At 41.5% G+C, this 18,596-nt stretch overlaps 1 protein-coding gene across 2 annotated transcripts in view; it reads left to right on the top strand.

Annotated features, from left to right (window-relative positions):
- LOC137625309 (lon protease homolog, mitochondrial-like) overlaps window positions 1–18,596 on the top strand; it is a 70,538-nt gene that overhangs the window by 10,055 nt on the left and 41,887 nt on the right. Inside the window, exons 6-8 of one of the 2 annotated variants that reach the window (XM_068356139.1) lie at window positions 6,195–6,289; window positions 17,639–17,797; window positions 18,298–18,489. In XM_068356139.1, coding sequence (XP_068212240.1) covers window positions 6,195–6,289; window positions 17,639–17,797; window positions 18,298–18,489 — 446 coding nt within the window. Of the gene's footprint in view, window positions 1–6,149; window positions 6,290–17,638; window positions 17,798–18,297; window positions 18,490–18,596 lie in introns of both variants that reach the window. The other variant, XM_068356138.1, reaches the window with a different exon arrangement.

Below are 18,596 nucleotides of genomic sequence, written 5' to 3'. Positions count from 1 at the left end.
TGGAGGCTGGAGACCAGTCATCGACCTCTCAGCTCTGAACAGGTTTGTCAAGCAGATCCCGTTCAGCATGGAGATGGCAGACACGGCCAGACTCGCAGTGAGACCGCGAGACTTCATGTGCACACTGGATCTGAAGAATGCGTACTTCCAGATCCCAATCCATCCGTCTTCAAGGAAGTACCTAAGATTCAACCTAGACAACAAGATCTACCAGTTCAAGGTGCTGTGCTTCGGTCTCTCAACAGCACCTCGGGTTTTCACCAGAGTGTTCACCCTATCTTCGTGGGCACACAAAATCGGCATCCGTCTCCCCCGTTATCTGGACGACTGGCTGATCTTAGCAGACTCGGAGTCAACCCTTCTTCGACACCGAGACAAACTTCTGGGGATTTGCCAAGATCTAGGGATCATGGTATATCTCGAGAAGTCTTCTCTGCTTCCTACCCAAAGACTGGTATATCTAGGCATGATATTGGACACCAATCTCCACAGAGCCTTCCCATCAGACGACAGGATAGCAAGGCTGAGGAAGGTCGCAAGTCCTTTCCTCAGACGAGACGAACTCCCAGCCCAATCGTGGTTACGTCTCCTCAGCCATCTCTCATCCTTGGTCCGTCTAGTTCCCAACGGTCGTCTCAGAATGAGATCCCTGCAATGGCGACTCAAGTCCCGGTGGAGTCAAGGACACGATTCCCCGGACGTCTTGATCCCTATGGGTCTCGCGGGATGGACGGACCTTCAGTGGTGGGTGGCAGACGAGAACCTACGAAAGGGAGTGGATCTTCTCGTCCTCCCCCCGGATTTGATGCTGTTTTCGGACACCTCAAAGAAAGGGTGGGGGGCCCACGTTCTGAACCACAGGACCTCAGGCCTGTGGTCAGAATCAGAAAAGTGCCTCCATATAAATCTGCTAGAAATGAAGGCCGTTTTTCTGGCCCTTCAACAGTTCCAACAGCACCTGGCGGGTCACTCTGTGGTGGTGATGAGCGACAACACCACAGTAGTGGCTTACATCAACAAGAACAGCTATCCCATCTTGCAGTAGAGATACTGAGATGGACCGAAGTCCACTCGATTCCACTTTTGGCTCGCTTCATTCCGGGCAAAAGGAATGTGCTCACCGACAGTCTGAGCAGAGCGTCTGAGATAGTGAGTACCGAGTGGTCTTTGGATCGTCAAGTAGCCAACAAAGTCCTGACTTTGTGGGGTTCCCCGATTGTGGATCTGTTCGCGACAGCGTTGAACTTCAAACTGCCGCTATACTGTTCCCCAGTCCCGGACCCCAAGGCTCTCTGGCAAGATGCTTTCCAACAACGGTGGGACAACATCGACGTATGCGCCTTTCCCCCGTTCTGTCTGATGAGGAGGGTACTCAACGAGACCAGACTATCGGTCAACCTCTCGATGACTCATAGCTCTGCTGTGGCATCACGCGGAATGGTTCCCGGACCTTCTGCAACTCCTTACAGAGCCTCCGAGAGAACTCCCTCCACGACACGAGCTACTCAAACAACCACACGCCGTTTTTCACAAAGCCGTAGCTTCGCTTCGGCTTCACACCTGGAGACTATCCAGCATCTCCTCGCAGAGAGAGGATTTTCGCAACAAGTTGCGGAAAGGATGTCTGGACACCTGCGAAAGTCATCCGTAGGGGTCTACCAGGCGAAGTGGAGAGTCTTCTGTGGTTGGTGTCGTGGAAGGGGTATCTCTCCACTCGATGCCACTATTCCAGCAATAGCGGAGTTCTTCGTGTATTTGCGAGAAGAAATGCGCCTTTCAGTCTCGGCAGTGAAAGGCTATCGCTCAGCCTTAAGTCTAGCCTTCAGGCTTAAAGGAGTGGACATTTCTTCTTCGCTAGAACTTTCCCTACTCATACATAGTTATGAACTTACCTGCCCTCAGTCGGAAGTGAGACCTCCTCCATGGAACGTGGTTCGAGTTCTCAGGTCTCTTAAGAGACCTCCCTACGAACCATTACGCCAGGCTTCAGATCCCCACCTGACTTGGAAGACGGTGTTCCTACTAGCTTTGGCGTCAGCCAAGCGAGTTAGCGAACTTCATGGTCTCTCGTATGACATCGCCCATTCAAGGGGATGGGGGGAGGTAACGTTCAGCTTCGTCCCTGAGTTTATTGCTAAGACTCAGAATCCGGGAGTGCCGAACCCTCGCTTCGACTCCTTACGGATTTCGAGTCTTCGTTCCGTATCAGATGACCCAGACCATCTCCTACTGTGCCCAGTAAGGAGTCTGAGGCTATACCTGAAGAGAACAGCTGCAGTTCGTCCCCAAGTGCGGGCTTTGTTTGTCAGCACTGGGAGATCGAAGAGGAGGGTTACCAAGAACACCATCTCAGCATGGATTCGAAAGGCAATCCATCTGTCCCTGAATCCTGACCCTCCTCCATCACGTCGTCCTAGAGCTCATGATGTCAGGGGAGTAGCTGCCTCCCGGGCCTTCAAGAAAAACTTCTCAGTGACGCAGGTTCTACAAGCAGGGGTGTGGAAGCGTCAAACGACCTTCACAGCCCACTACCTGCAAGACGTGACCCACAGGAGGCTCAATACGTTCTCTATCAGCCCTGTGGTGGCTGCACAACAGCTGGTTTAAACCTCAGGCTCCTTAATGGACAGGTAGCAGAGGGTTGAGGGCATTGTTACCCGGTCTTAGTCTGCATGAATGAAAAGGTATGCCTGGCCCTTATTCTTTTCTTCATCCTCCCCTCTCTTGGGGAAAGCAGCATCCTGGGTTCTAAGCACAGCTGACCTCAAACCACTGCAGGTAAACCATGTTCCCTTGTGTTCCTAGTACAGTATTAAGTTAATACTGTCGCGTCCCCATACCCTGACGAGGTGGTATTGGGAGAGTCCTAGCCTAAAGTTTCCATCTAAAGAACTTCAGGTCAACTTCCTAGGACGAGTCACACTTTTTTTCTTTCACACAGAGCTTACGTAGGCCACAGCCCTTGCATAGCAAGGTGCGAGCGAGGTGCAGGGACTCTTTATTGTTGAGTGCTGACACACTCAGATAATGAGTCCCCGGGCAAAGCCAAAAGCCAGTATGGCCAGGACTTATTCCACCCTTCCTAAGGGTTAAGTCACCCACTTTAAATAGCATGGTTTGTATTCCAGTTACGGAACAAATGACAAATTCGTAGATAATTTGTATTTTTCCTAACTATACAAACCTTAGCTATTTAATCAAACTTGCCCGCCAGCCCTGTCCCCCATGAAGTCCTACCTTTAAGCAAAGTAAGCTTACAACACAGGTGGGGGAGGGTAGCTAACCACCCTCCCTACCCCCCACTAACTAGAGGTGGGGTAGTAATCCCTCGTTACATTTTTATGGCTCGTCCTTTAAGCTACGCCGAAAGTAATTACCCACTTTAAATAGCTAAGGTTTGTATAGTTAGGAAAAATGCAAATTATCTACGAATTTGTCATTTTACCCCCGCAGCGTTCTGTTCTCTTTTTTTTTTTTATGTCTGCTTCCTCCCAAAATTGGGCGAAGTATAATGGAAGATTGACAGATAGAGTTAGTGTCGTGTTTTTCTTAATAATGAAGAAAAACGGGATTGCAAGTGAAGGATGTACACCACGTGTGTTTATAGCTAAAGCGACAATAGATCCGCTCACTCATTTCGTAATGATCTTCGTATACGAGTCTATTATTATTATTAATAGCTAAGCTACAACCCTAGTTGGAATAGAAGGTTGCTATAAGCCAAAGGGCTCCAACAGGGTAAAATAGCCCTGTGAGGAAAGGAAATAAGGAAACAAACTGTATGAGAAGCTGTAAATATTGAATATAAAACATCTCAAGATTGGTAACAACGGTAAAATAGATCTATCATATATAAACTATGAAGAGAGACTTCTGTCAGCCTGTTCAATATGAAAACATTGACCGCAAGTTTGAACTTTTGAAGTTCCACTGATTCAGCTGCCTGATTAGGAAGATCGTTTCAAACCAAAATCTGGTCACCACTGGAATGAAACTATGAGAATGCTATGCATGATTCAGGAGGCATGACTTGAAATTTACTACATACCTAGTATTATGTACAGTCTAGGAAGATCTGAATGCAAAGGAAGGTCAGAATTATGAAAAATTTCATGCAACATGTAAAATGAACTAACTGAACGACTGCGCCAGAGATTAAAACCAAGATCAGAAATAAGGAACTTGATAGACAGCAAGTTTTTTTAAATTAAGATGAGATTTAGTAGCTGAAGATAGGAGAACAATACTCAAAACAAGGCAGAATGAAAGAATTAAAACACTTCTTCAGAATAGAATGATCACCGAAAATCTTAAAGAGACTTTCTCAAGTTTGTACCAGGGCTCATGGCCAAACCCCAAGTTCGAGACCTTCTCCATGCCCTCTCTACGTGAAGCGTTAGTGGTAATCGAGAGAAGTTGCTTATGTGTCCTTTACTATCTGAAAAGGACCGAATGTCAACGACTTCGTCGGCAATGGCAGCACCAAGAAAGATGTTTCACGAGAAAAAAAAATTTTTGGCTTTGTGAGACGATCCATACTGTTTATGTCTCGACCTCTGAGAGAGTCGAGATACCAGCAATGATCAGGGCTCATAAAGTCAGTGGTAAAGGCCACACCTTAGTTTTCAGGAAAAACCTGTCCGTGGGCCAGGTGGTGAGGGCTGGAGTCTGAAAGCAATAGACGACTTTGACATCTTTGTGCTTGGCCTAGCGGTGGCTGCTCAAGTAAGTGTATAACCAGCCCAGCAGCCACGTGGCACAGGAATAATTTCATCTCTGGTAATGTGTAGATGTGAGTCAGAAATGACTGGCTCTTCTTCCTTTTTCTGTCCCCCTCTTTGGGATTAAGGGGTTGGAACACTACGTGCTGGATCATACCAAGCCCCATACTTTATCCCTATAGAAGCATCTCCCCCTTCTTCCCTGAATGCTTAGATGTCAGGATGCCTGAAAACTTTAAATCAATCAATCAATCTTCCCTGAATGGGGAGAGGATGGTGGGTGGAATTTATTCTAAACCATTGATCATCATATAGGTACATTCCCAATTGATATCCCCTAAAAGGGAAGGGTTACCTTATTTGACCAAGTACTGTACATGTCCCCATGCACAGGTCAGGTCCTCTCAGTCTTCTCATCCCTATAAAAGACTGTTAGGAGGTTGCTGGAGTCGCCGCTTTGCTCCTGTACAGGATAAGACCACTTTCAGCGAAGAAAAAAGAACCACCCAACTTGGTTCTAGGGGTACTTCCAAGCCACGAAGGAGTGTCTCCCTATTAAAAGATGATGGTTTTTATGTCGCGTAGCAACAAATCACATAATTTTAAAGTAATTTGTATTTTTCCCAGCTATTCAAACCCAAGTCCTTAATTAATTTCCATCCGCGACCACCCTGCTCAGTCTTGGGTCAAAAGTGAATCTTTCAGAATGGTAGTTTAACCACTCGTTAAACAATTCTCACGAATATCTCCTGTTCACACTCAAACAATCTCCTTATTAAAGGACTCGGATTGGTACAGCTAGCAAAAACTATAAATGTCTGGAAATTTATGTTTCTACAGAATGATAACTGGAATACAGTACAGTATATGTTTTCCTATTGTTTTACAGAGCAAATCTCATAATATTTTTTAATTATTAGTTATATCTAAATTTGTATTACAGTTATGTTATGTTCAGTCCAAAATATTGTGACACTTTAGATGGTATGTACTGTCAGTTCACCTTATGCAATGCACTACATAAAGGTCTTTTAGCATTCTCCTAGCCTCTAGCTACTCATCTTTTAGCCTTCTTTACTGTTGTTCCCTCTGTCTCTCTTCCATCTTGCTATCCAACCTCTCCACAGAGTAACTAAAGGATTGTGCCATGTTGTACATAAGTAGTTGAAATCCAATCCACGGTGTATTACGTACATTATTGCTAAAGTTGTTGCCATAATTTGAGAAGAATCATTAAGGTTAAGCAATTCTCATTTAAAAAATTACGCTTAACCCATAGCCTGTAATTATATAAAGGCTAAGGGTTAAATGGTTACTGTGTACTGTAGTGTACTGATACTTGAAGTGCAAAGTACTGCTCTTCATTTATCCCCATGCAGATAGGTAGATAGGGAGGTAGAGTTACAGCTTTGATGGTGTCTCTTTTAGCAAATGTTGAGCTTCGACTACCACCACTCAACACGCCTTTTACAGTGACCCTCGAAGAGTCGCCGCAGCCCGAGAATGAAGATAGCAAGTTGCGAAGATTGCTCCGCAGGAGGCGGAAAACATCAGTAGACGAAGCCAAGGTGATTTTTGTCTCATTTAGTTGCGATTAGGTATCTTGATGTTGCAAGAATAGCCATGAATGTCTTTGTTTGCTAAGTAGAATTAGTCTGTGATAATTTTGCTAATATCATTCCCGTGTGGTTTATATTTACCATACAGTTGGTTGTTATAATGATAGCCACATCACAGTCTGATTTGTTATTTGCATGACTCAGTAGCAAAGGTCCTACGTAAATATTTATAGAAAAGAAAGTTGTGATTTGTCATATTTTAGAATTTGGATAATTTCATGTACAGTAGGGTCCCGAATTATGCGAGAATTTGGTCGATTAATGACCTCGTATAAATGGAAAATCGCATATTTCGAAACACAACTAACAGAAATAATTCCCTTTTGGCCATGGCAACCAGCAACTTGCCTATTCAAACGTGTTTACTACCCATTTCCATTACTTTCTTTGTACTATACTGTATTTCTTTATAATATCAAATTGTTCTTGTAAATAAATCAAACATTTAATATACTTTAAAGTTCTAATAACTTGAAAATGGTTAAAATTACAACCAGTATGGGTGTAAACACCATATTTTTAAATATTTAACTTAGCCGGTGAATATATAATAGCTGCAACTCTGCGGCTCGACAGAAAACACACTAAAAAAACTCGCGAGCGATCGCTATGAAGGTTGCGGGTGTGCCCACCAGCGCCAACTGTCGGCCAGATACCACTCTTGCATGTAAACAAAACCTTCAATTCTTCTCTGTCGACGTTGACGACAAGACGTATCAATACTCGCTGTAGAACCTGGAGTTTTCTCAACATATTTGGTGAAGTACTTCATTTTGGTTTGAGCTTTCGCAGTGCAGGTGTTTTATCTTCATCTTAAATCTTGAACTCGTTTTTGGATAGATTTAATTTTTGATGACAAGAGAGAGAGTATGGACTTTCTTTGACTTTTAAATGGCCGACCCTTCCCTTAGACGGAAGTGTGTTTTAGGCTTTTAGCAATTATCTTATCACGTTATAAATTAATTATAGATTTTCCTCTATATATTTTATATCTCAACCGCCTTTATTAGGCCTCTTCGATTAGCTTTCCAATTATAATAAACATCAAAATAAATTTTAATGATTTGTTTATATGCGACCTTTCCTGAGAGTAGGCGGTCCTAACTTGGAAACCGAAGTTAAACAACGTTGAGCCCTTTTCAATCGTAAATAACTTTTACAGAGCTAATGATTTAAAACTTATTAAATGAAATATTTTTAGTAAATATTTTATGATATTTTTTTTCTTTGAATAGTCTTCGTACTGTTTCAAAGATGAACTAACGTTTAGTTTATTTATGCTACGCAGTTTGCGCTCTATCGTTACGATAGAGAGAGAGAGTATCACGGTTTCACTTTGCAGAAAGAGTAAATCGATTCTGACGTGTTGTTCTTTTTTTTTTTTTCTTTCAAAGCTTAAATGTTTTAAAGACTATTTTAAAGGAACTTTTAATTGAAAAACCTTTCAGTTTTTTCCTTTGGTCAAATAACCTGTTTATTGACGAAAGGTAAGTGGGCTTTTCTCTTCGGTGCGAAATCAAGAGAGAGAGAGAGAGATAGAGACGGAGAGAGAGAGAGGAGAGAACGTTCCGATCTTTATCTCGTCCCAAGCGAGTAACGTTGTTCTCGAGTTACTCTCATCCCTAGTCTCTGTACGGGGAGAAAGGATAAAACGTTTTTAATTTTTATTCTCGTCCCAAGGCACTGTACGGTGAGAGATTGGAAACGTAGTTTTGAATGAACTAGTGTTTAGTCTCTTCCCCAGCCACTGATTTTTTTATCTTAGAATATGTTTACTGTTTTTTGCTGGTATTAATGTGCTTACATTATACGACTGATTTCGCAATTACAACCTTTTGATGAGGGTAGAATTGCGTGCTTCAGGTAGAAATCAATTTTATTCATACCTAATGTGAATTGTTAAAAAATTCGATTTCAGTGAAATAAGTGCAAAACAGAAAATCGTAGTGATAAAGTGATATTGCGCAAAGTGTTATCAGTGTTGCGACCGAGGGTTCGTCTGTTCGTGCCTGTCGTTCGCCTAGTCCGGGACCTCTTGCAAGCTCCCAAGCCCAGGGGAGAAGTAATGTCGTACGACTTATGGGTTCGAGAGGCCTTGATCAGCGAACAGACGTTCCCTCTATGGTATCAGGTGTATCTTACCAAGATCACCCCTACCATAAGGCGAGAGAGACGTTTTTCTCCTCATCATCCGAAGGCTTTTCGCATAAGAAACCGTGGAACAAGGTTTCGAGGCCCTTTAAGCGAAAGTCAGTCCTTTCAGGACAGGTCCAGCGTCCTGGTTTTAACTTTTAGGACAGCTCTGACCCTATGCAGTCATCGGAAGACTGCTCGCCGCCTAACAAAACCGTAACACAGACTCCGAGAGTCTTTTTGTAGGCAAGGTTTTGCGGTCACAGACGTTACCCTCGTCTCTTACCGCAACCATTCCCGTTGATCCTAAATGGGTTGTACGGCAAGACATGCAGAATAAGCTTGCCTCCCTTATGGAAGACTATTCTGTCGATAGTCCGTTGAGCCTAGCCGTTTATCTCATCGAGATCCTGGCCTTCAGCCACCCTAACGTTCCTTTGTGCGTCCTGTTGACGTTGGCGTAGCCAAGTCACGTCAGTCAGGTTGTTTAGAACCACACTCGATGCGGTCTCGTGTGGATTTTCAGCCACTTTTGGACGTTAGGCCACTTGCTGATGCTCCTGTTGACGTTCAGGACGTTCGCCAACAATCGGAGTTGACTTGTTTTGACGCTGAGCGTCAACCTCCGCATTCTAGAGTTGTTTTGACTGCTCAGTCTAAGCGGTCAAAGCAGTCTCGAGTGGACGCTGTGCGTCCTCACGCACCTGTTGTTGTTGACAGTTCACAGACTGTCAAGCAGTTACATGACGTTGCATCCTGGTCTCACGCACCTGTTGTTGTTGACAGTTCACAGACTGTCAAGCAGTTACATGACGTTGCGTCCTGGTCCGCTACTAATGCACCAGTGCGTGTGGACTCTGCTTGTAAAGCATTGCCACCACGGTAGGTCTCTCCCTTGCTTGAGACTCGGCTATTGTCGGACAAGGTTCCTTCAGATGAGGAAGTTGCTGTTCCCCTTCCTACTGATATTCCCTTGAGGACTCTGTCAGACGGAGAGGAGCCTAAAGCTGCTTAGCCCTCTATGGACTTTAAATAAATCATGCTGATTATTAAGGATCTTTGTCCGGATCTTTTTGTAACTGCTGCTCCTCGTTCGCCTAAACGTCAGAGCTTACACTAAGCCTAGCTACTTCGAAGCCGTTGTTTTATAAGCTAGTGCTCTCTCGCTCTTCTAAGAGAGCTTTACGTTTTCTAGGCGACTGGTTTATCACCAGGAGGAGTTTGGGGGAGACAGCCTTTGTTTTCCCTTCTTTTAAACTGGCTTATAGAGCGAGAGTCTGATATGACACGAGAGAAGTTCTCGGCTTGGGAGTTCCTGCCTCTGCCCAGATAGACTTCTCAAACCTCATAGACTCTCCCTGGCGCCTGGCCATGAGACGCTCCAAGATTTTACAGGTCGACTTCACAGCTATTTTCGAGCCTTTGAAGTTTTGCTGTACAATTATGTCATGCATAAACAAGGCTTTCAGGGATGGCTCCAATGATCTGACAGCCACGTTCTCTGCAGGAACAAGTCCCTCAGGGATGGCTCCATGATTTGGCAGCCATGTTCACTGCAGGAGTACGTAAGAGGCAAGTGCGCTCAATGTGTTCATTGTCAAGACAAACTTCACGAACTCTACCAGGCTGTCTTGACAGCATTTATGGAAGGCGACTGGATGGTCTCTCTCGACCTTCAGGAGGCATACTTCCACATTCCTATACACCAGGATTCCCAACCGTTTCTGAGGTTTGTTTACAGGAATGTGGGGTACCAGTTTCGAGCCCTGTGCTTTGGCCTCAGTCCTGCGCCTCTCGTGTTTACGAGGCTCATGAGGAATGTGGCAAAATCCCTCCATCTATCGGGGATCCGAGCCTCCCTGTACTTGGACGACTGGCTTCTCAGAGCATCGTCCAGTCTTCGCTGTCTGCAGGATCTACATTGGACGTTGAGTCTGGCCAGGGAGTTGGGACTTTTGGTCAACCTAAAAGTCCCAACTGATCCCATCCCAGATTATTCTATATTTGGGGATGGAGATTCGCAGTCAAGCCCTGCTCGAAGTCCAACTAATGCTGAAACGTAACGTTTATTCAGTCAGGAGTTGGAACAGTCTCGTAGGGACTCTCTCATCCCTGTAGCAGTTTGTCTCACTAGGGAGACTACACCTTCTGCCTCTCCGGTTCCATCTAGCCCCTCACTGGAACTAGGACAAGACATTAGAGACGGTATCATTCCCAGTCTCCGAACCAGTAAAGGCATGCCTGAAATGGTGGGACAGCAATATCAGTCTGAGAGAGGGACTATCCCTAGCAGTCAAGAACCCAAACCACGTGTTGTCCTCAGACGCGTCGGATTTGGGTTGGGGTGCGACCCTGGACGGTCGGGAATGCTCGGGTCTGTGGACCTCAAGTCAGAAGAGCATGCACATCAATGGCAAGGAGCTATTAGCAGTCCACTTGGTCTTGATGATATTAGAAAGCTTCTTCGAAACTTAGTGGTAGAGGCAACTCAGACAACACCACAACTTTGGCGTACATCTCCAAGCAAGGAGGCACACACTCCTTCACGCTGCTCGAGATCGCAAGGGACCTTCTCTAATGGTCAAGAATTCGAGGCATCTCCCTGTTGACGAGATTCATCCAGGGGGACTTGAACGTCTTGGCAGACTGTCTCAGTCGGAGGGGTCAGGTGATACCCACGGAATGGACCCTCCACAATGACGTGGGCAAGAGTCTTTGGGCTACTTGGGGTCAACCCACCATAGACCTCTTTGCCTCCTCGTTGACCAAAAGGTTACCAATCTATTGCTCTCCAGTCCTAGATACAGAAGCAATCTACATAGACGCGTTTCTACTGGATTGGTCTTTTCTGGACTTATATGCATTCCCACCATTCAAGATAGTCAACAAGGTACTGCAGAAGTTCGCCTCTCACGAAGGGACAAGGTTGACGTTGGTTGCTACCCTCTGGCCCGCGAGAGAGTGGTGCACCGAGGTACTTCAATGGCTGGTAGACTTTCCAAGAAGTCTTCCTCTAACGGTAGATCTGTTACGTCAGCCCCACGTAAAGAATGTCCATCAAAGCCTCCCCGCTCTTCGTCTGACTTCCTTCAGACTATCGAAAGACTCTCAAGAGCTAGAGGCTTTTCGAAGGAGGCAGCCAGTGCGATTGCAAGAGCTAGGAGAGCTTCTACCATTAGAGTATACCAGTCGAAGTGGGAAGTCTTTCGAGACTGGTGCAAGTCAGCATCTGTGTCCTCGTCCAGTACCTCTGTAGCCCAAATCGCAGATTTTCTTTTACATCTGAGAAAGGTTCACTCCCTTTCAGCTCCCACGATTAAGGGCTACAGGAGCATGTTGGCTTCGGTCTTTCGACATAGAGGCTTAGATCTTTCCAACAATAAAGATCTCCAAGATCTCCTTAAGTCTTTCGAGACCTCTAAGGAACGTCGTTTGGCAACTCCTGGATGGAACTTAGACGTGGTCCTAAGGTTCCTCATGTCAGACAGGTTTGAGCCATTACATTCAGCCTCCCTGAAGGATCTCACCCTCAAGACACTTTTCCTAGTGTGCTTGGCTTCGGCTAAAAGGGTCAATGAACTTCATGCCTTCAGTAAGAACATCGGCTTTTCTACAGAAAAAAGCCACTTGTTCACTTCAACTTGGTTTCCTGGCCAAAAATGAACTGCCTTCTCGTCCTTGGCCTAAATCTTTTGATATTCCTTGCTTATCAAAGATCGTAGGCAACGAACTGGAAAGAGTATTATGTCCTGTTAGAGCTCTTAAGTTCGATTTAGCTCGTACTAAGTCATTACGAGGGAAATCTGAGGCATTATGGTGCTCAGTTAAGAAACCTTCATTGCCTATGTCAAAGAATGCTTTGTCATATTTTATCAGATTTTTTTAATACGAGAAGCTCATTCTCACTTGAATGAGAAAGACCGATGTTTGCTTAAGGTTAAGACGCACGAAGTTAGAGATATAGCAACCTCCGTGGCCTTCAAGCAAAATAAATCTCTGCAAAGTATTATGGTCGCGACTTTTTGGAGAAGCAAGTCAGTGTTCGCGTCATTTTACTTAAAAGATGTCCAGACTCTTTACGAGGACTGCTACACACTGGGTCCATTCGTTGCAGCGAGTGCAGTAGTGGGTGAGGGTTCTACCACTACACTTCCCTAATTCCAATATCCTTTTAATCTGTCTCTTGAAATGTTTTTAATATTGTTTAAGGGTTGTTCGGAAGGCTAAGAAGCCTTTCGCATCCTGGTTGATTTGGCGGGTGGTCAAAGTCATTTCTTGAGAGCGCCCAGATTAGGGGTTTGATGAGGTCCTGTTGTATGGGTTGCAACCCTTGATACTTCAGCTCCTGGGAGTCTTTCAGCATCCTAAGAGGATCGCTGGGCTCCGTGAGGAAGACAGACTTACAAGGCAGAGTAATCGTCTAAGTCAACTTCCTTACCAGGTACCTATATATTTTGGTTTTGTTATATTGATAACTGTCAAAATGAAAAAACTCTTAGCTTATACGCTGTAAACTTAATTAACTCTGGTCTCTACCCACCGCCTTGGGTGTGAATCAGCTATTATATATTCACCGGCTAAGTTAAATATTTAAAAATTATATTTTAATTATAAAATAAATTTTTGAATATACTTACCCGGTGAATATATAAATTAAATGACCCTCCCTTCCTCCCCAATAGAGACGCAGCGGGACGAGAAGAATTGAAGGTTTTGTTTACATGCAAGAGTGGTATCTGGCCGACAGTTGGCGCTGGTGGGCACACCCGCAACCTTCATAGCGATCGCTCGCGAGTTTTTTGAGTGTGTTTTCTGTCGAGCCGCAGAGTTGCAGCTATTATATATTCACCGGGTAAGTATATTCAAAAATTTATTTTATAATTAAAATATCATATTTCCCGTTATAACACGACCCAAAATACAGACAAATTTTAATGTTTGTCATATCTATTGTTTAAGACAACTGGTGAATAGCAAAACCATCACTCTATAGACTAGTTTTTGTTGTATGATTGAAAATCCAAAATTATCAAAATAAAGGCGATTTTATATCATGCGTTTCCTAAACATGCCAAAAAGCACAATAGAAAACAACAACTAATGTTTTGTTTACGTTTATCTCTGATAACGAAGAAACAGACGCATTTACACATCTGTGTATAGGTATAGTGATCCCTCGCTACTTCGCGGTTCGACCATCGCGGATTTTTTTCATAACGCATGTAGCCTATATACATATATCGCGGATTTTCCGGAAATTTCGAAAATACCGCGATGTGACCGATGGTGCGAGATTGGAGAAAGTAAGGAAAATTGAATCATGATTGATTTTCAATATAAATGAAACTTTGAGGAGCAACAAAGATATCATTTGTTAGAGAGATAGAGAGAGGTAAGGAATGGGAGGTAGTGAAAAGTAGCCCACAGAGAGAGAGAGAGAGAGAGAGAGAGAGTGTGTGTGTGTGTTGTTTTAAATGTAATAAACAAAAAAATTTTATAGGTTATAACACATTGGTGCTTATGTAATATCAACTGTATACTGTAGACAGTTTGAATAAGTTAAGAAATGGTATAAACTATACTTTGTTAGTGTATTCGTACACTCTCAAGAGCGGTAGCTAGATGTCAGCTGATCTAATCACTGTCAAAAGTAAAACAAAAAGAAGTCAACAATACTCGATTTTTAAAACACACCCGAAATTTAAAAGCAAAAGTACACGCTTTCTTAATGTGCAATTAACTATTTTAAAGAGTAGCAATTTTCTAGAATAAAATGACGTTTCCCAAAAAATAGTGGTTTGCTGATGAAATCGGATGCCGTATTTTTAGCAACGATTGAAATGGATGTAAACTCGGCATATTTTTTTCGTTTCGTATTTAATTGACACTAAGAAAACTAATTTTAGTTTCTTCATCTATATGTAAGTATTGTATAACACGAAGAGAGAGAGAGAGAGAGAGAGAGAGAGAGAGAGAGAGAGAGAGAGAGAGAGAATGAATCAGCTGTTGTAATCGAATGCCGTGTTTTTGTTTCGTGAGAATTTCATCGCCACGACTATAACAACAACATACTGTACTGAACTTTACAGTATTATACAGACTACTGTAATATGATAAAGTAAAATATTTGTAATAACCTATTTTATATGAAATGGGGCTATTTTTTTTTGTTTAAAATTTACATTTACGTACGTAAAACAACTCTCTCTCTCTCTCTCTCTCTCGTAAATTGTTTTCCTGCTTTGCTACGTATGTATGATTTTATATGGATACGGCAAATAATATTTGTAATAACATATTTTCTAAAAGCTTTTACTGTAATATCATTATTTATCACTTTCATCATGCGCGTTAAATGCCTTCGTTTGTTTACTGAGCGTACTTTATGACGCCGTCATTTCAGGCGGCGTCATAAAGAAAAACATTTCATTTGGAAGTCCTAAGAAAAATTAAGTAAAACATTGGTAATAACAAAATCAACATACTGTACTGAATAATCAATATAATCGATGCAAAAACTAACCTATACACAGATGTGTAAATGCGTTTTTTTCTTCATTATGATCAGAGATAAACGTAAACAAAACAATGGTTGCCATTTTTTATCGTGCTTTTTGGCGTGTTTAGGAAACGCATGATATAAAATCGCCTTTAATATTTGTGCCTGTTTTAGTTTAGGGTACTGTAGTACATGCATTAAGTGTTCTGTACATTAAAGGGTAGTTTGTTAACAGTACTACGTACAAGGGAAGGTTTTAAAAGTCTGAATATACATGTTAAATAACTACGTAAATATGGTGTCACTACTTCGCGGATTTTCACCTATCGCGGTCAGGTCTGGAACCTATCTACCGCGATAAACGAGGGCTCACTGTAGGTTAGTTTTTGCATCAACAGCAATCTTACCAAGTATTGATTATATGTTGATTTTGTTATTACCAATGCTCTACTTAATTTTTCTTAGAACTTCCAAATAAAAGAAGTGAATGCCATTTATATGATGTTTTTCTTTATGACGCCGCCTGAAACGGAAACCTTCCATTTGTTTACGCTCCATCTTCGATCATAATAAACAAACGAACGCATTAAACACACATGATCAAAGTGATAACTAATGATATTACAAACATTTAGTAAACATTATGTTATTACAAATATTTTACTTATCGTATCCATATAAATTCCTAAATTCCTAGCAAAGCTGGAAACCTTTTTTTCCTTATGCGTTTAATCCACAATAGCAAAGTGCCGCTAGTGACAGAATGATAATTTACGATAATTCTAAACTGTTACGAAAGATAATTGTCCTTTCCATATCCACACTATAAGTCAACTTGTACCCACCTCAATTATGGAACCATATGCAAAAATGGTAAAAGAAGAAAGTACTAGGCCTATTTTTAAAGTCATTGAACAATTAGGTTACCGCTAATACGTTCGATGTGACAGAGAGAGAGAGAGAGAGAGAGAGATGGTTTTAAATGTACTAAACAATAAATATCATAGGTTATAACACATTGGTCCTTATGTAATATTAACTGTGTTGATGGTTTGAATAAATTAAAATGGTGTAAACAATTCTTTGTTAACGTATTCATATGTGCCTATTCGTGTTGAGAGCGGAAGCTAGACATCAGCTGATCTGATCACAGCCAAAAGTAAAACAAAAAGAAGTCAGCAATACTCGATTTTTAAAACACACCCGAAATTTAAAAACACAAGTACATGTTTTATTATAGCGCAATTGACTATTTAATGAGTAAAAATTTTCTGGAATAGAATGGTGTTTCCTAAAAAATATTGGTTTACTGACGAAATCGGATACCGTATTTTAAGCTATGATTGAAAAGGATATAATTTTTTCGTTTTGTATTTAATTGACACTTTAAGAAAACCGATTTTGGTTTCTTCATCTATTTGTAAGTATTGTATAACACGAGAGAGAGAGAGAGAGAGAGAGAGAGAGAGAGAGAGAGAGAGAGAGAGAGAGAGAGAGAGAGAGAGAATCAGCTGTTGTTATGGAATGCTGTGTTTTTGTTTCGTGTACCTCCTGAAGCGAGGAATTGATCGCCACAACTAACAATTGTCATGTTAATTTCATTCTTAAACTCAAGTTGCCATATGTGAACTAAGGTTTTAGTTCTTACGGAGAGAGAGAGAGAGTGAGAGAGAGAGAGCGAGAGAGAGAGAGAGAGAGAGAGAGATTAACTAATCTTTGCAAATCAAATGTATACTGTTTAAAATATGACAAAATATTGCCGACTCTTTACCGAAGTTTAGGCTATTCACTGCCGATAAACGAACCCAGTCTACTCATGAAAACCTTGAACGCCCGGAGGGAAAAATAATGTACTAAACAAAAATAATACTTTAATATACCATCATTAACACTACCATTACAATTATCGTAAGGTTGGAGAAAGATAAAGATTGCCGAGAACGTAACCACAATTCTGTTTACATTTTGTCAGCTGGGCTCTCACAGTTAACAGTTGATTTCATTGTTGATGTGGAATTCTATCCTTAAATAGGCTATTCATTATGAAATTATGTTAATAAGATGTAATGTTAATATTGTTTTGTAACATTTATTATAAATCACTGTATTTAGGGCTACCAATATACTTAGAAAAACAATAGATTTGATACATTTTATAGTGCTTGACGCGCGGACTTTGAACAGCTTCGCAGATACAGAAAATTTATTTTAGAAAAATAGGGATCGCAGAAAAGGGGAATCGTATAATTCGAACACGCATAATTCGGGACCCCACTGTAGTTTTTATTATTCTTTAGGTAGGTAATTTTGGTATCATAAAAACATTTGATTGCTTAGAAATATTTATGTACTGTAATATTAGATGAAACATTTGGGTTTATTAACTTAGTAGCAAGTTTTATCTATAGTATGTAGGAGATACTTTTTGTTAGTATTGTTCAATTTAGGTGATATATTTTTCAGTATTATCAAATTTTGATTAGTGGTTGCCTATAATTTTATATAGTACTGTATTTGTTTGATAGGATTATCAAATTTGGCTTATATACAGTATTCCAGATATACTCTTACATCACAAAAAAATTAATGTTGTAAAAGAATTCTTTATCATGTTTTGTTTCATACTGATAATTCTCTTTACTTTATGCCCTGCTGCACCTTGATAGGTAGAAGAGGGCGCGCCAAGTACGGAAAGTGCCGAGGCCGTTTCGAGCGAGGGTACCGTAGATGCTTCCACTCAGACGCCTCCTCCTCCAAAGAGAGTTCTTCTGGCGCAGGTGGAAAATGTCACTCATGATAAGTTCCAGACCACAGAGGAAGTAAAGGTAAGTTGCTGTCAACCCATCTTGGTTTGAAATTTAGAAAACCGTATTTGCTAGCCACGGTTTCTGGTACTGTGTTTTCAGTAAGTTCATAAGGAAATGCTTTTTTCATGTTGGATGTTGAATATGGTTTTAGATTTTGTTTTTGAGGAATTATAGTATATTAAGGTTTGCTTCACTTAACAAGTTTTGGAGTCTATGATTTTATCTTGAACTGCTTTGGTTCATGAATTGATATATTTTTCATAAGAAATTTTATACGGTATAGTTATACTGATTTATATCTTAGGAAACAGCTGTTTTTATATATTGATGTGTTCTTCAAAAACAAATATAGGTTTGAAAGAACCAAGATCATTTGATGATTGAATCAGCATCTCCCTTTAAGTTTTTTCTCTCTTACTGAAGCTTGTAATGGATAATCTGTATTATTGCATTGAATCAAGAGTGTCTTAAAAAAGCCTTTAAAGGACAGACTTTGTAAACTCTTTGTATCATCACAGGCCCTCACACAAGAGATAATCAAGACAATTCGTGACATCATAGCTCTGAACCCCCTGTATCGCGAGAGCGTCCAACAGATGATCCAGCACGGGCAGAGAGTTGTCGACAATCCTGTGTATCTAGCAGATCTGGCGGCTTCTTTAACATCGGCCAACTCCAACGAATTGCAGCAAGTATTAGAGGAAACTCAAGTAAGTTCCATCTTTGAAGGAAGAATAATGCCGGATGATTATTATTTACATTTTCTCACTGCAAATGAAAATGAGTTTATGAAGGTGTATGTATCTTTTAAATTGTT

The sequence above is a fragment of the Palaemon carinicauda genome, chromosome 32, assembly GCF_036898095.1.
Source record: "Palaemon carinicauda isolate YSFRI2023 chromosome 32, ASM3689809v2, whole genome shotgun sequence".
NCBI classification, from domain to species: domain Eukaryota; kingdom Metazoa; phylum Arthropoda; class Malacostraca; order Decapoda; family Palaemonidae; genus Palaemon; species Palaemon carinicauda.
Note: the sequence above shows the minus strand (reverse complement) of the source record. Positions and strands in the feature narration are given on the sequence as shown.